We start from the raw sequence: 16,186 nt of genomic DNA, 5'->3' as shown, positions 1-16,186 counted from the left end.
CTCTTACAATCCAAGTGGGAATGCTTGGTGGCAGCATTCTTTTCTCCCCACCACAGGGTAAAACTTACAAAAATATAATCCATAGCATTTATCATTTTTATCTAAAAGTACACAAGAGACTTCCTAATGCTTTCTTGGCAGTGACACTGCAGAGGAAATGGGGGGCGAACAACTTTCCAAGGTAAAAGATGAGAATAACAAATCAAATTTACACTTTATTATAAAAACATGTTCTTATAAACACCAGGTATTTATTTACATTTTCAAATAGATTCACTTATAACAATTCTTCTTTTAACTTGTTTTGCAAATATTGTACATTCTTTACAGTCTTCTCCTTCAGGTTAATTTCAGTGTATGGGATTTGAACAACTTTGTAATTATTGTTTGCAACCAAATGAACAGCTAATTTATTGATACCTGTGAGTTCTTGGGTCCCAATTGTGTAATCCTTGTAATCCCATACAAAAAGTCCTACTCTACTTGCTCCTTCTGGAAGAGGTTTGGAACTTTCTTTCACCTCTCCAAACTTGGTGGTCACGTCAGCTGCAACAACAGGGTTACCCCGAGCATCGAGACAGAATTCAGCATCAACTAGCACACCCATCCAGGTCTGCACACTTTCTGAGATATATTTTGGTGGAGGAAGGAAATTGTGAAGGAGACTTTGTACACCTTTGGTCAGGATAAGCTCATTACGACTCTGGGTTACAATGACATCCTTCATCTCTGAGAGATCTAATGTAGGACCTGAGTAGGATGGAAGAAGTTGTGCCCAAGCATTTATGTTCAGGAGTTTGAGCTTTATACCCATACGAGAATAGCCTGCTGAACTTAGAAGTTTGGTAACGAATTTTGGCTCTAACACTGACTTGATAGTTTCCGGAGTTCCTACATTAAGAACCACAAGAGACCACACCAGATCCAACCAAACTGTTTCTTTCCCAATTTCTTCAAGTGACAACTTTGGAAGAACGAACTTACACAGACTTTCAAAGTTGTTTGGAGTGTAAGATGTACACGCTAGAGTTAAAATTAATGACGCCATGTCACTGATACGACAGGTATCGGCATTCTTTTCAACCCACTCTGATAACACTTCTAGTAAAGTTGTATTTCTCCACTTCATCTGGCCCATGCAAACCAATATTGAGCCGATGATAGAGGACCTATCAACTTCAGATACCTGAGGAATAAGATCAGAGGCTATCTTCTCAAGTAACACTTGATCTGGAAAGTTAAGTGTATTCATGGCAAAAAGTACATTTGACAGTTGTTTTGGGTTAAGTTTATCTGCCTGCTTGGCCATATGAAAGCCTAGTGACCGTAACACGGGAGTTACCCTTCTCTTGGTTTGCCCTAAAGCACAGAATAATCGGCTCATCTCCTCATAAGTCATATCTTCAGCTATTTCAATTACTCTATCATCCAGCTTACTAATGAAATCAGGTGAAAATAAGTTAACATTAAGATAGATGGCATGAAGGTCTCTAACTAGACGTATCTCCACCCATCGCAGCTGTATTGTTGATAATGTTTCACGCAAAACCTGCAAAAGTAAAAACATAGAAAAAGATTACTATGTAGCTGTGTAATAAAAAATGCATACATGATAATGAGAATGGGGAGGGTGGAAAAAGAACTGTCATATAGGATAGATCAAAGAGTACTGTTGTGGTCTGGGCATATGGAAATAGTAAGCGAGGATAGACTCACAAAAAGTGTGGAAAGCCATAGTGGATGGAGTAAGTTTGGGAGGAGAACAAAGAAATAGATGGAAGGAACAAATAATGGGGGCATTGGTTGCAAGAGGAAGAGACAGTGAAAAATTAAGAGTGAATAGAAAGTGATTGTAATTCAATCAATCCAATACCCCAGGTTTCTCTTACAGGAGACCCACAGTTCCTATGTAACCAACAAATGTCACTGAACTGGCACACAAGTCACTCATGGAAGACATTATGTTGTCTGGGTAAGGCCAGAATACGGTACTGTAGGATGAGGTGTTCAGTATCTTCAATGTGAAATTTGATTCTGTGGTAAGTCCTATTCTGTGTTGGTACCGTTTCAATGCCAGGTGGTGATTTAATGCAGTAATGCCAGTGTAGTTCTTGCTTGTTGTAGGAGGGATTTCTCCAATGAGCTAACGTCTGTAGGAATCCAGTGAAGTATGGAATTTAAGGGTCAGTTTTGTTGTGTTATGTTTTATGATACATCAATATGTATCATAAAACATAACAACAAAACTGACCCTTAAATGAGAGGGAGGGTGGAGGGGTATGGAGTGTATTCAGGGATGGAATGGGTGGGAATGATTTTATGCCTTTTCCTTTTTGGCTACCTCCCTTATAAGGGGGAAAAAGGCCTTGGTATATGTATGTATGTTTTATGATCTGAATGTATACGTGCTTTTACATGGATGTATTATGATGTTGGTGGTAGATCTGTTGGTAGGTAGGTAGACATGTTTGAGTAGTATATTGTTGGCATAGTTTTTATTGGATTCAGGTGCTGTATTTGTGTTACATGATGCAAGGGATGGGAGAGATGGCTCTTGCATAGAACTGTGTGTCCTATCATTTTCATGTGCTGTTCTATGGGGAGGATTCTGGTTTCTGAGTGTAGATTTTCTGTTTGTATTGTCTCAGTTCATGCAGTTTTGTTTTGTGTAGTTTGTTGGATGTCTATTAAAACTGTTACCTTCAAAAAGAAGGCACTGAGCACCTCATCTGGCACTGCCCTTTAATATCTTAAGACAATAACCACATTAGTTGTGTTTTTTTTTTTTTTCTTCCCGAGTGACCTCCAGGTTTGCTCAGTGCCCACTGCTGGTTACTTGGAAGCCATGGGTCTCATGCAAAAAGAGACCTGGGGGGGTAACAGAATGCTTGATTGTTGAGAACCATTTGGATATAAATGGCTCAAGAAATGATGCAGCCCTAAGGAATGTACTTATCAACTCTGTATTTTTTTTTTTTTTTTTTAATCTATTTATTTTATTTTATTATATATATTTTTTTTTAGTGAATGGGGGGTCATATAATGAAAAGATGGGAGTAAACCAACACTGGCTGTTGGGCTCTGCTTTAGTGGTGATGTATAATGCTGCATTGCCTTTACTTAAGTGGTGTGGTGTGAGACAGATGACCTTTCAAACATGAGGTGCTAAGACAGAACAAGTAATGAATGGGTTTTAGATGGGTAATGGGTGGGTGTATACTTGACTTGGCCACCCCATTATACAGGGAAAAGGCTCTTTGGGATGCATGTTTAACCACTTTGGTATGATGATAACTACATAGGTGTTATGAGGTGCGAGTAGATACACGAGGATGCCGGGCTCGGTATATTGATTATATATATTTTTTGTAGTTGTACATGAGTTACCCCTGAATTCTGTGAACTGGTTTGATCACGTTTTCTGCATTTATTATTACTCAGAGTAAAAAAGAACGAGTAATACAGTAGTAACTTTACATTTTATAATGCAAGTAGTGTGATGCATTGTTCATATGGCAGCCAATGCTGCACACAAAAATTTGACTCTTACTCAAGTGGTTAAGGGAATATCAAACCATAACTCTTACCCATTTCAGACAAAATTAAAAAATCTCTTCCATAAGAGAACACTGAGTCACCCAGTAGCCATGGCTAGATTCCTTGTCACTTGTCTGTTACAATCTTCTAATCCATCCCACTTAGTCAGTTGTGGCTGGCAACCTCCTCCATAATTGGTTGTATCAACAACCCTGACACACCAGAGTAAGATTCACCATTGTCTTGGATCATGTGTTGGACTTGTGATCAACAGTTATTAAGCTCCTGGATGAGAGCTCAGAGCTCATAAGAGGGCACAAGAGAGGGTGGGGTTACACCACCATCACCAGACACAAACTGATACTAGACATTCCCAAATACCACAGTATAGATTCAGTAATGCAATGCACAAAAATCTAGTCTTGTGTACTTTCATTTCATTACATTACCACGTAATGTACTCAAGTAATTCTGTTACCTATCCCAATTGTACAAGGAGGTCTTCTGGTATATCCATGTAAATCTAATATCTAACCAGGGGAACATTCTTACTCTAATATGTCCATTTCTTTTCCCAAAGAACCATTTTCATGGTGTCACTCCCATTTTTGTAGCTCCTCAACTTTTTGAGTTATGAGTAAAAAAATATGAGGCATCATTTTTGGAACTACCCTCCATCAAAATAGTTCCCAATAAACCAAACCCTCATTCACACCATCTTTCTTCAAGAGCATAATTACAAATTAAAAGTAATTAATGTCAGAGTCAGAATGCCTTTGAGACAATATCAAACCTAAAAGCAACTGCAAAAAAATAAATAAATAAATAATATAAATAAATAAATAGATAATAATAATATTTTGTACATACACAGGGCCTTTTGCCCTTCATAAAGTGGATGGTTGAATCAAAGCATGCCTCACCTCTTTGGGGGAGAAAAAGATATCAAGTTGCCTTCTAAAAAAAATTGAGGATACAATAGCTGCATTCAATATGAGTTTATACATTCAATACGAGTTTATAAGTGCATTCTTATTCCCTTTCACAGGAGCACATTAAAAAAGGTTAAAATACAAATAAAGATGTTATCACAGTCAACGATATCATGCTTTTTAAAAAGATACATGAAAACAACATATAAAGATTAAATCATACCATATGAAAAATAACCAAACTCTCAGACAGAATGCCTTGAAACAGGTAACAAAACACAAGCAAGAGAAGAATTGCATATTATCAAATGAAAAATGAAAAGCAGCTAAAATTAATGATACAATGCTTTTCAAAGACAAAAAAAGAAATTACATGCAATAAATGAGGCTCAAACCATACCAAATAAAGAATAGCCAAAATCAATTAGTTTGTTTATACGAGACCACCCTCACCTTCCGCTGCAGTTCAGTGTCTTGGTACTGAGCCTGTAAAAGCATTATGGACACCAAGAGGGACACAGACACTTTCCGTACATTCCACAGCAGCTCATTTTCCAGCGACTGCAGAGAAAATGGAATGAACATTACCCATCGTCTGCTAATGATCTTCAGCAGTCCTTCTTCAACACACTGTAAGGAGGGGATGAGAGTTTAACTGTCAACCCCTCCATTACAGAATTAAAAAAAAATCAAAAATAACTTATACAAAGGTTTTGTTATCCCTGCAAGGTATTTCTGGTTGTATCAGAACATTAGTATAATTATATAAACATCATAATGCCAATATATGAATAATTCAACATTTATTTATTCATCTACTTTATTAATTCTATCTATGTACTTAAATTTAATTTATTCATTTGTTTATTTCCTAATTTGGTCAAGTTTTCTTATTTTTTATTTATTTATTTATTTTTTTAATCATTATTTTTTTTCCAGTCTGATCAGATGTTACCTGCAGAGCAAAATCCTCAGTTCTCACTCCTTCCCACTTTCTCAATTTTACTACTGCTTCATCCCAGGTGCATTCATTTCATGGACCAGGCTGCCTTATTCTATATACTTTTCTCAAACACTCACTGTCACACATGCACTTTTTGCTTGTTCGATATCTTAACCACATATGGTTTCATGCATCACATCCACCAATATTTTCCTTGGTCTACCCTTTGTTCTCACTTGTGGTATCATAGATTCATACATCTTCTGAGCATAACTACAACCATCCATTCTCATAACATGACTTCAGATTGTCCTGTTCTTTCTCCCATTCTCATCTGTATCCCAACTACTTTCAAGACTCCTGCCATTCCTTATTTTACCAGTTTTTGTAACTCCATACAAGCTTTCATCCATGACAGATTATATCAAACTAAACTACAGTAGCTTTGTTTAGTTTCGCAGCTACAAATTTCACATCATAGACTACATACCTGAACAACATATGTGTTACTATCAACACCCATAACCATAAAGTTCTTCAGCGCAGTCATCAAGGTTGTGGGACTGGAACCAGCTATATTTTTTTCAATCAAGGTGAGCAACCTAGTAATATAAAAGTCATATGTAGGAACCATACAGATACATTAATCAGAGGTAAACAGGATAAAAGTACACAAGTATTGAAATATATACACATATTCATTCTACCCCTCTATAAGTGAGACAGCAGTCAAAGCATACATCTGCCCCATACCCACACAAAACTCATTCATTGCCCCTCCCATCTTAGCACCCCTATCCCCACCACATTGCTCACATCAAATGAAATGCAACAAAACACAGGACCCAACAGCCACAACTGAGTTACCTCTACCATTTCATTATATAGCAACCCCACCTATCATCTAAAAATATTTATATCGTAGTTTAGACCAATCCTTTACATTGCATCACTTCTTCATCCATTTACAAATACTCTCCATTCACTCTTATCTTTTGTATTCTTTTATCCTTGTTAACAGACATACCTCTCACACCCAGTGCCCCTTTTACCCCATCCATCCATCTCCTTGTTCCTTCTTTCAAGTTCAATCTATCCAATTCTGCTTTCCACAGTGATATTGCTAGTATTTCCTCATTCATTCTCCCCAGAAGACAGGGGTGAATGGAGAATTGTTGTATATGGATGATGTTGTGATACATGAGGTGGAATGGGTGGGGGGATGGGGGGTGAAGTAGTATGTGTGAGCAAAATTTGACGCAGCCCGAAGAGATTTCTCCCTGTCTTCTCCTTTTATGCATGGGGGGATGGAGAAGGGGGTCGCCGATTTAATGAAGCGGCCTTGCTGTGGATGTGCTGTGTCTGGCGACACTGCTTCTGACCCAGGGCAGTGGACAAGGTGCAGGGATGACCCGTCATCCAGGAGGTGCTAAGATAAGAGGGAGGGTAGAGGGGTGTGGAGTGTATTCAGGGATGGAATGGGTGGGAATGATTTTATGCCTTTTCCTTTTTGGCTACCTCCCTTGTAAGGGGGAAAAAGCCTTGGTATATGTATGTATGTATGTATGTATTCTCCCCATATGCCCAACCCATCACAACACTTTTTGATCTACTTTATTCAACCACTCTGACCCAATTCTCTGCTTCACCACCTATACATATTAAAAACATGGTCTTCCTTTCTGCCCCCTTCATATTCAAAGTCTGTGCTCCATACTCTACTACTGGCACAATCATTCCCTCTCTTTGTATTCATATCTAGATACCTATTTCTCAATATATTTTCCATTCCCCTTCAGACATTTACTTGGCTCCTTTACTCTATAACACACACACACCCCTAACTCTTCCATTCGGGACTGCTCGGACAGACAGTCTAGGGAACGACAACAACTCTTCCATTTCCTACTACATAGGACCCCAAATACTTAAAAGCACTTCATTTTTTCCAGCCTCCCACCTTTTAAACTTATATTCCAATCAACCAACATTATCACTCATTACTCATCTCATCACCTTACTTTTGCCCACATCTACTTTCAGCATTCTTCTTTCACACACCCTCCCAAACTCTGCCACCAACTGCTTTAGTTTATCCTCTATCTCAGCTGCAAGTACAGTGTTACCTGCAAACAACAAATGGCTTGCTTTCTTCCACACTCACTTCCTAGCTCCAAATCCCTCCTTAGCACTCTTGCATTCACCTCCCTCACCAACCCATCCATATACATGCTGAACAACCATGATGACATTCCCTAGTGCAACTCCACCTCACCTGAAACTATTCACTCTCCATTCCTGACCCTTACATGTGCTCTACTAATTCTATAAAAACTATTGACAGCCCTCAACACTTTCCCATATCCCATAAAGCCTCTGTCAAAACCCCCACCCTGCACCCTATACATGAAGAGATTCTTACCTCTTATATTCTTCTTCAAGTTCAACATCCTTAAAAGTTATCTTGTTTTCCTGCACCCACTTTGAGATCACATTTACAACCTGAAACAAATTTTTTTTTTCTCAGTCTATTATAATAAACTCAACATTTTTAGAATATTATCAAGACTCATTATTTCATTCCATCTCCAAATGCAATGTTTACATAAAAAAACAACCACAATTCATAAATATATATACACACACATATACATATATAGTGCTCTACATCTCACCTGGAATGCTCGTCTTCCATCAAAATCCCGTTCCTTGACATGCTGGAGGAGAGAGGACAAATCCCATGCTGAATCTACAGACAGGGATGCTGTTGTGGCTTTGACATCAGCAGGTGAACTGACTCCATCTCCTGCTGACTCAACCTGAGAAGGCAAACATGACAAATTGATGAGAAAATGCTCAAGAAATTAACAGCCTCTGTGGTATGATGATGTGCCTTATAAATCTTGTTCTACTGAAGTACAGGAGATTTTATGCAGCTCAGATATGGTATCCAACTTAAAAGAGGTTTTGACTGCTCAAGGCCCCCTTCTGGGCTGTGTTTACCAATCAGTCACACAATATTATCTGCCATTAATCAGTATAAAACTTATATGGTATATTGTATTATCATATCAAAGGACTTAAAAAAAAAATATATATATATATATATATATATATATATAAACACATAAATATATATATATATATACATATATACATATATATACATACATATACATACATATATATATATATATATATATATATATACACACATACATATATATATATATTTAAAATCATTTCAGACTAATGAGAGAGAAATGGATGGGGAAGGGCAAACGAAGATGTGTTGGGAATAGAGTTTATTGCCCTAATGTTGCAACCAACTTAGTCTTCTTCAGAGGATGTGTTACATTACAATTAGACTTGTGGTCTAATTGTAATGCAACACGTCCTCTGAAGAAGACCAAGTTGGTTGAAACGTTAGGGCAATAAACTCTATTCCCAACACATCTTCATTTGCCCTTCCCCACCCATTTTTTTTTCATATATATATATATATATATATATATATATATATATATATATATATAATATATATATATATATATATATATATATCTAACTGATGAAAAATGTAATACCACATTTGTTGATCACATGAAAACCACAGTTGGAGCAAAAAAAAATGGAGACAGGGAATCTATATATTTCAATTGCAAACTGAAGAGGATTGCAGTTTACAATCAAAATATATAGATTCCCTGTCTCCAGTACTTTTTGCTCCAACTGTGGTTTTCATGTGATATATACATATATATATATAAATATATATATAAATATATATATATATATATATATATACATATATATATATATATTTTTTTTTTTTTTTTTTTTTTTTTTTTTCTCTCTCTCTCATTCTGGATTTTTGCAGATTCACTACTCACCTGAACTGGACTTTCAGTGACCGATGATGCCAGCAAGCGTAGCACCATGCGATGGGCAACATAGTATGGAGATGACCCAATGCAATACAATCCTCTCCCCATACGCAGCATCCTGGTGCCTTGGTACTACAAAGTCATGGCTGAAAGTAAAGTCCATCATTAATACTAAGATTTTCTGGACAAGAAATCACTGATTGGATTTAAATGTGGTTTTGCATTGCACAAAGCACATTTAGGAACAGACCTTCTATTGTTACCAAATAATTCCTACATATATGTATGCCTAAACCACAATTCTAGACATGTACCAAAGGAATGCTGGTCATTTCAAGTCAGGGACTGTTCAAGAGGGCGTCAGTTTCCGACTCCCCACTTACTGTACTGTCAATACTGTCTGAGATGTGGAGTAGGCATAGCTATATTGATATGGGGATGACAACTGAATAGATGTGGAATTAGGTTATAAGTTGGTGTGTTGAATAAACTACCCTACTCAACCCTAACCACTCACTGGAAATGATGCCCACTTGAACTGACAATCACTCTTCACTTGCTCAAATTGGCACTTGCTCAAATCATCCAACTCCTTATCAAAGTACCATTAAACAGAGGAGTTACTACTTCTTAGTGATGGAAACTTCAGGGACTGATCACACTAATATTTATATTGGCTTCAGTAAACATTGTCCATAACTCAATTTTTTCACTTTTTCATTCAATACAATCACTGGAAAAAAAAATAATAATAAAGTATTACTCCAGAAGTACACATCTAAGCAATATGTCAATAAAAATTAGATATTAAATTTATAAACTTAAATACATCAATGCAATATCTTTTTTTTCTTGGTGGAAACAAATAAAAAAAAAATTGCCAAAAGCAACATAATAGCAACAACTTGGACATCAGCAAGCTTCAAAATCCCACATTTGTTTTGCTTGTTAGTGGAAGACAAACCAACAGAAGTCTAACAAATAGGTCTAATCTAGTCTGATGACCTCTTGGGATACTAACATACCCCACAGGTTAGGCTAGGTTAAACTAGACCAATTTATTAGACTTCCATTAGTTCACTTTCTACAACAACTTTTTTTGTTATTGATTTCTGCAAATAAAAATGTATATCACTTTGATGTATTATAATTTACACAATGAATATTTAATTTTCTATTGATATATCACTTAGGTGTACATTTCTGGAGATTTACCTTTATTCTTTTAAGACACATTTTTTTTTATCAAATTAATTCTCAACACAAAACCACCATAAACTAATAAAAATAATTCCTATATTCATGACACTTTATACAAAGGTTGCTGGAAGATAACAGCAGTAGTATATAATGTTACCTTTTAACTTTCTAAAAACCTCATTTGGTTGGGGTCCAGTTACCAAGTTTGTTTGGCAAATGAACTTGGCAAACTTGTGCAATTTCATGTGTTTTCAATCCTACTCAAGATTCTCTATGTTCTCATCAGATCTTTCTGCTCTGTAGATACGGTCTAGTTTTTTAACGGTTTCATATTCTACTTCCTACCCTACATCTACAACAATGACCAAAACTTCCTACCCTAGTTTAAGATTGCAAGAGTACTTGACAGTTTTTCACCAGAAATCATGGTTTCAGCCTAAATTACATATTTCATGATGAATGAAAAGATAAGACACACGGCATTGTATCGTTATCAGTACTTTCACTCCAACGTAATGCGAGAACTGCCGGGTATATTTTGCACTTGTAGGTTCTGTACTGCCCCAATTTCAGCGGAATTATTTGTTTTGAGGCTGTCACTTTCTAAAACACTCCAATCCTGCTAAACTAACCTATTTCCTATTTGACTGATAGCTATGATTATACAATCACACACTTCCCAACACGTATAAACACTGCAATAATAATTTATATTTGTAAATGTTGTGATAAACAAACATGAGTGTGATCCGACTGCTCCCGGACAGGCCAAATTGATGTCTACAACCCGACTACAATGAATAAAAGTAATTTGGAATGAAGATGGTGTGATGACAAAAGTTTATAATTACACTTTTATAAGTAGATAGTTCGTATAACTTACTGATGTACCTATATTGAAATAAAATTCATTCACAAAGCAAGCATAGAGGTCACACTACCATAGGAACTGCAGACGATACGACTGCACTTCTTACAACACAATAATATCTGAACGCAGACTTGCGCAGAACATATGTCGATTAGGTAACACATATCGACAATTATCCCTATCCAAGTACTGATACCTTTACGTAAACTGATTTCATGACTTCAATATTTATGTCGACTAGGGGATGAAAATACATGGTCGATCATATCAAACGGTTTTGTACGAATGATCACACAAAAATCAGCTCCGACGAGTATAGGTACAACTTTAGAACCCTCGCAGAAGACCAGGAATTGGAAGTTTGATGGAGGAACTGGAGAACATCAGCTGGGATAACGTGGAACAATTTGAGATTGAAAGGGAAAAGAAAAAGTTTTTTGTAATCACAAGACAGTCACATTTTTTTTACCATTAGGGTAAAGATATAGAAATAACCAGTGGAGTAGGATTCTTGATTAACCGAGAGATCGCTGGTAACCGTGAAATTTAGCAGCATATCAGATAAGGTAACTTTAACCATTATCAGGTTATGTAAAATATACACTATCACTAATTCGGGTTTATGCATCAACTTCATGAGTTCAGACAACAGAATTGTTATTGAGATTATGGAAATCAGACAATGTATTAGAAAAATATCCTACACATCGATAGATGACTTCCAAGCCTGTGTATGAACATAATGATGAATTATGTATTTGGAAATCTGGAGTAGGAGAGAGAAATGATAGGTGCATAAGAATACAGAACACTACCTCCCTCTCAATCCAAATCCCAATCCTGACCCTATAATTTTGATCCCATCCTTATCCTAACACAATTACTAGTCCGAATCCTGTTCTCAACCCAATCTGATCAGCGTAAGTGGCCCTCTGCAGTTTCCCGTAAAGAAGAAAAAAAAATCTTCCAACAGGTTTAGCAATAAATTGACTGAGGAATCTTGATGGGACAGCAATCAAAATAGACTTCACACTGGGAGATGAGAGCAACAGTGGTGTTAATACTACTGTTATGAATAAATGTAGATAGTGACATTAAATTGATAGGTTGCAGAATTAAATCTAATTTCAGAGCTGAGAAATGCCAGTCTTCATAATGTAAATGGGACTTATAAATGTAAAGGATAAAAAGAGGGAATTTCAGATGGAAATTAAAAAATAAAATACGATGTAATGAGGACACCATTGAGGTTATGAATTTAGTATATTAAACACCATCAGGGAATCAGCGGAGAAAATAGGAAGAAAAGTAAACAAACACATTACTCCAAAATGACAAGTGGACTGATGAAAAGATGAAGGATTATCCAGACTAAACCGTAAGGAACAAAGGTTGATGACATTTACCCTGTATAATATACCGGTACATACATACATACATAAGGTGCCACACCAGAGACTACTAAATAAAATCAAAGCCCATGGCATAGGAGGAAAAGTGTTAGAATGGATTAGAGTTTGGATTAGTAACAGAAAACAGCTGGTTACCATAAATGGAGTAAAATCTAGGTGGGACAATGTTACTAGTGGGGTCCCCTAAGGCTCGGTTTTGGGTCCCTTGTTGTTCATTATGTACATAAACGACTTAGACGATGGGATAAATAGTGAATCAACACAGCTCTCGTAGAGGTCGGACGTCTCTGCACTCCAGCTCTCTCAACAAACGCCCAGGAATCTTCGCCGGTCGGTGGTGGCGAGGGGATATATCTCCTTAGCTGCTGCCGGTCTGGCACAGGCCGACCTCTTAGTTGACGTCGGCAGGCGGGTTTACACCAAGACAAATACACACATTCCCAAGTCACGTAATTCTCTGTTTTCAGAGTAGTGCTTGGAAGAAAAGAGGCACACGCACAACTTGCTCGTTGGCTTAGCAGAGGCCCAAACCGTCTCTCACTCAGAACCCTCAATCTGATCGCGGGCTGGTCGACGGAGAGATTTGGGGCACCTCTCTGTCTAACCGGCCCGCAACCTAACGCTGACCTCTTCGCTGACGCTGGTGAGCGAGTTTACACTTCTGACAATTTACACACAATTCCCAATCGCGTAATTCTCTGTTTTCAGAGTTGTGATTGGTAGGAAAGAGATCATACAACACCCGCCCGCCTGCCCCCCCCCCCATTCGCACCGCCACTGAATCAATTCTACTGACCTTCAAACCCAACCTGGGGAAAAGCAGGCTACTCAGGCCCCACCTGTGGCTTATCAGGAACGCGCTCTACACGCTCGCTGGTGGTGGCGAGGAGATATATCTCCTTTGCTGCTGCCGGCCGACCTCTTCGTTGACGTCGGCAGACGGGTTTACATCGCCCGCCTGCCCCCCCCCCCTCGCACCGCCACTGGATCAACTCTACAGGATCTCAAACCCAACCTGGGGAAAAGCAGACTACTCAGGCCCCACCTGTGGCTTAACAGGAACGCGCTCTACACACGGGAAGTGAACTCTACTCACTTCCCGTAAGATACACACACACACCTCTCACGAACATAGCCACGCCACACGCACAAACATCTACACTTACTTTTTCTTCGACTAAAATTCGCTTCCTTTCTAACTTTCTCTTCTACTACATCTTCTCATTTCAGTTTACCTCCCACTAAAGCTTTTTCCGTTTTTTCACCTTTCTCTACTACTACGCCTACCATTTTCTAAACTTTCGTTGGTGATCCTAATCCTACTCCCGGCGTCGGCGCCCCCGTCCAAGCTCCCAGTCCATTTCTCCCGAGCCACGACCACCAACTGCCCCAAATCGCTCGCTAATTCGCCCGGTGGCAATAGCCCTCTTACAGACATTCTTCCCCTCCCACAAAAACCGATCCCGCGCAAGCGGGTGGTCTTTCCTAGGAATTCAGAATTCAGTAAGTTTGCGGACGACACTACAATAGGACGCCTAATAAGACCTTTCGCAGTCAGGCTCGTAGATTCCTATTAGCGCTAGAATTTTCAATTGCCTCGGATTTCACGAGGCAAAGGGGTGACTTAGCTAATTTGGAAACCGATATTTAAAAAAAGATACGACATAAATTGCTGCATAAATGTATTTAAAATTAAAAACATGACTCTTAATGTTATAATTTTTACTTACTGGTGTGTGATAAGGCTTTGTTAATTTAATTATAAGGTAAAACTAAAATAGATAATTATTTTTACCGAAGTAACTATGAGCAGTAAAAATAAGAGGATGTTGATTTCAGTTTGTGCATATTATCTGAGAGTGTTGAAAAATAATGGATATCACTGTCACGTCCTGTATATGAAGATAATCAGTGAGATAGAAAATAACAGTGGTGGCGGACGTACGAAGTTAACAACATTTTTGTAAAGAATAACCTCTTAGATCTGCTGGGAGCTATTTTCAAACAAATATGACTAATTTTACGTGTGCCGTGGCAAACTGCACGTCAGATTCAAGAAAAAATAAGAGAAAGACAAAGTTTATCGTACCGAAAAAATTAAGTCTTCGATGCAAAATTATATTTTCGATATATTACATGAATTTGCCTATTGCTTGGTGCATTCAAATGAAATTATATATCAGTATACGTCCATTGAAGTCAGTAGAAAATGACAAATTGCTTGGCTTGATACAATTATAGGCTGTTTTACGAATATCATTTGTGATTATAAATAGAGGCTCAAACAATACTATATGCCGTTTGCAATCATGCAATTAATTGACTTAAATTTCAGACACAATAATGTACAACGATACACCTCTGTAAGCTTATAAAACTTGACCAAAAAAGTATTTATTTTCCGGCAAGAATTACAAAATCTGGCGGTGTCTGGTATCAATTTGCTCACTGCGAAAGGTCCCATTAGGTCAGGAGACGACGCAGAGATTCTGCAGGATGATCTTAACAAATTGTTCACGTGGTCGGTGAAATGGCAAATGAACTTCAATATCTCTAAGTGTAGCGTGTTAAACGTAGGGCTACACAACCCCGAAAATAGATACAGCTTAGATAACACGCTTTTAGAGAAAACTGAGTGCGAGAGAGGCTTGGGAGTTCTAGTGAGTCCGGAACTTAAAACCTGGAAACAATGCATTAGCGCCAGGAATAAAGCTAACAGAGCATTAGGTTTCATTGCTAGGACGGTAACGAATAGAAGTGCAGAGGTAATTATTAAACTCTATCTAGCGATAGTTAGACTCATCCTTGACTATGCGGTACAGTTTTGGTCTCTGTCCCACAGAATGGACATCAATTCACTAGAATCAGTACAGAGAAGAATGACCAAAATGATACATGGACTCGGAAATTTGCCTTACGAAGAGAGGCTTAGGCAACTAAACTTACACTCTGGAAAGACGCAGAGTGCGGGGTGATCTAATAGAAGTGTTCAAGTGGATCAAAGTCTTTAACAAGGGTGATGCAAACAAGGTCATCCTATTAAAACAACAGGGAAGGACTCGCAGTAATGGTTATAAACTGGACAAATTTAGATTTAAAAAGGAAATAGGCAAGAATTGGTTTACTAATAGGGTGGTCGACGAATGGAATAAACTTAGTAACCATGTAGTAAGCGCTGAAACTATTATTCATATATATATATATATATATATATATATATATATATATATATATATATACATATATATATATATATACATATATATATATATATATATATATATATATATATATATATATATATATATATATATATATATATATATATATATATACACACATAACATTGGTACCGAAATATCTACTAGTTTGACTATCCTGCCTCAGTGTTGAAATGTCATTTG

At 37.5% G+C, this 16,186-nt stretch overlaps 1 protein-coding gene across 6 annotated transcripts; it reads right to left on the bottom strand.

Moving 5' to 3' along the window:
• Positions 1 to 202: 202 nt before the first annotated feature.
• LOC143035094 (FAST kinase domain-containing protein 4) lies at positions 203 to 11,512 on the bottom strand. 6 transcript variants are annotated; one of them, XM_076201635.1, is made up of 7 exons: positions 11,441 to 11,512; positions 9,306 to 9,445; positions 8,088 to 8,231; positions 7,835 to 7,914; positions 5,903 to 6,014; positions 4,923 to 5,099; positions 203 to 1,549 (listed from the first exon to the last, which is right to left on the bottom strand). In XM_076201635.1, the coding sequence occupies exons 2-7, from the start codon at positions 9,414 to 9,416 to the stop codon at positions 278 to 280; spliced, it is 1,896 nt and encodes a 631-aa protein (XP_076057750.1). In that variant the 5' UTR covers positions 9,417 to 9,445; positions 11,441 to 11,512; the 3' UTR covers positions 203 to 277. The 6 variants fall into 6 exon arrangements, with proteins under 6 accessions (XP_076057750.1, XP_076057749.1, XP_076057748.1 ...); XM_076201634.1 differs by having other exon boundaries at positions 11,391 to 11,490; XM_076201633.1 differs by having other exon boundaries at positions 11,383 to 11,485.
• Between the last annotated feature and the right edge of the window lie 4,674 nt (positions 11,513 to 16,186).

This window comes from Oratosquilla oratoria, chromosome 18, assembly GCF_046742065.1.
Source record: "Oratosquilla oratoria isolate Oo_2021 chromosome 18, ASM4674206v1, whole genome shotgun sequence".
Taxonomy (NCBI): domain Eukaryota; kingdom Metazoa; phylum Arthropoda; class Malacostraca; order Stomatopoda; family Squillidae; genus Oratosquilla; species Oratosquilla oratoria.
Note: the sequence above shows the minus strand (reverse complement) of the source record. Positions and strands in the feature narration are given on the sequence as shown.

Bases quoted from the DNA above. Each gene is read 5' to 3' on its own strand.
- LOC143035094 (XM_076201635.1), bottom strand. From the start codon at position 9,416: ATGCTGCGTATGGGGAGAGGATTGTATTGCATTGGGTCATCTCCATAC. The intron at 8,232-9,305 runs GTGAGTAGTGAA...TTGCCTTCTCAG, and splicing joins TCACTGAAAGTCCAGTTCAG to GTTGAGTCAGCAGGAGATGG. The intron at 7,915-8,087 runs GTGAGATGTAGA...AATTTGTTTCAG, and splicing joins ATGGAAGACGAGCATTCCAG to GTTGTAAATGTGATCTCAAA.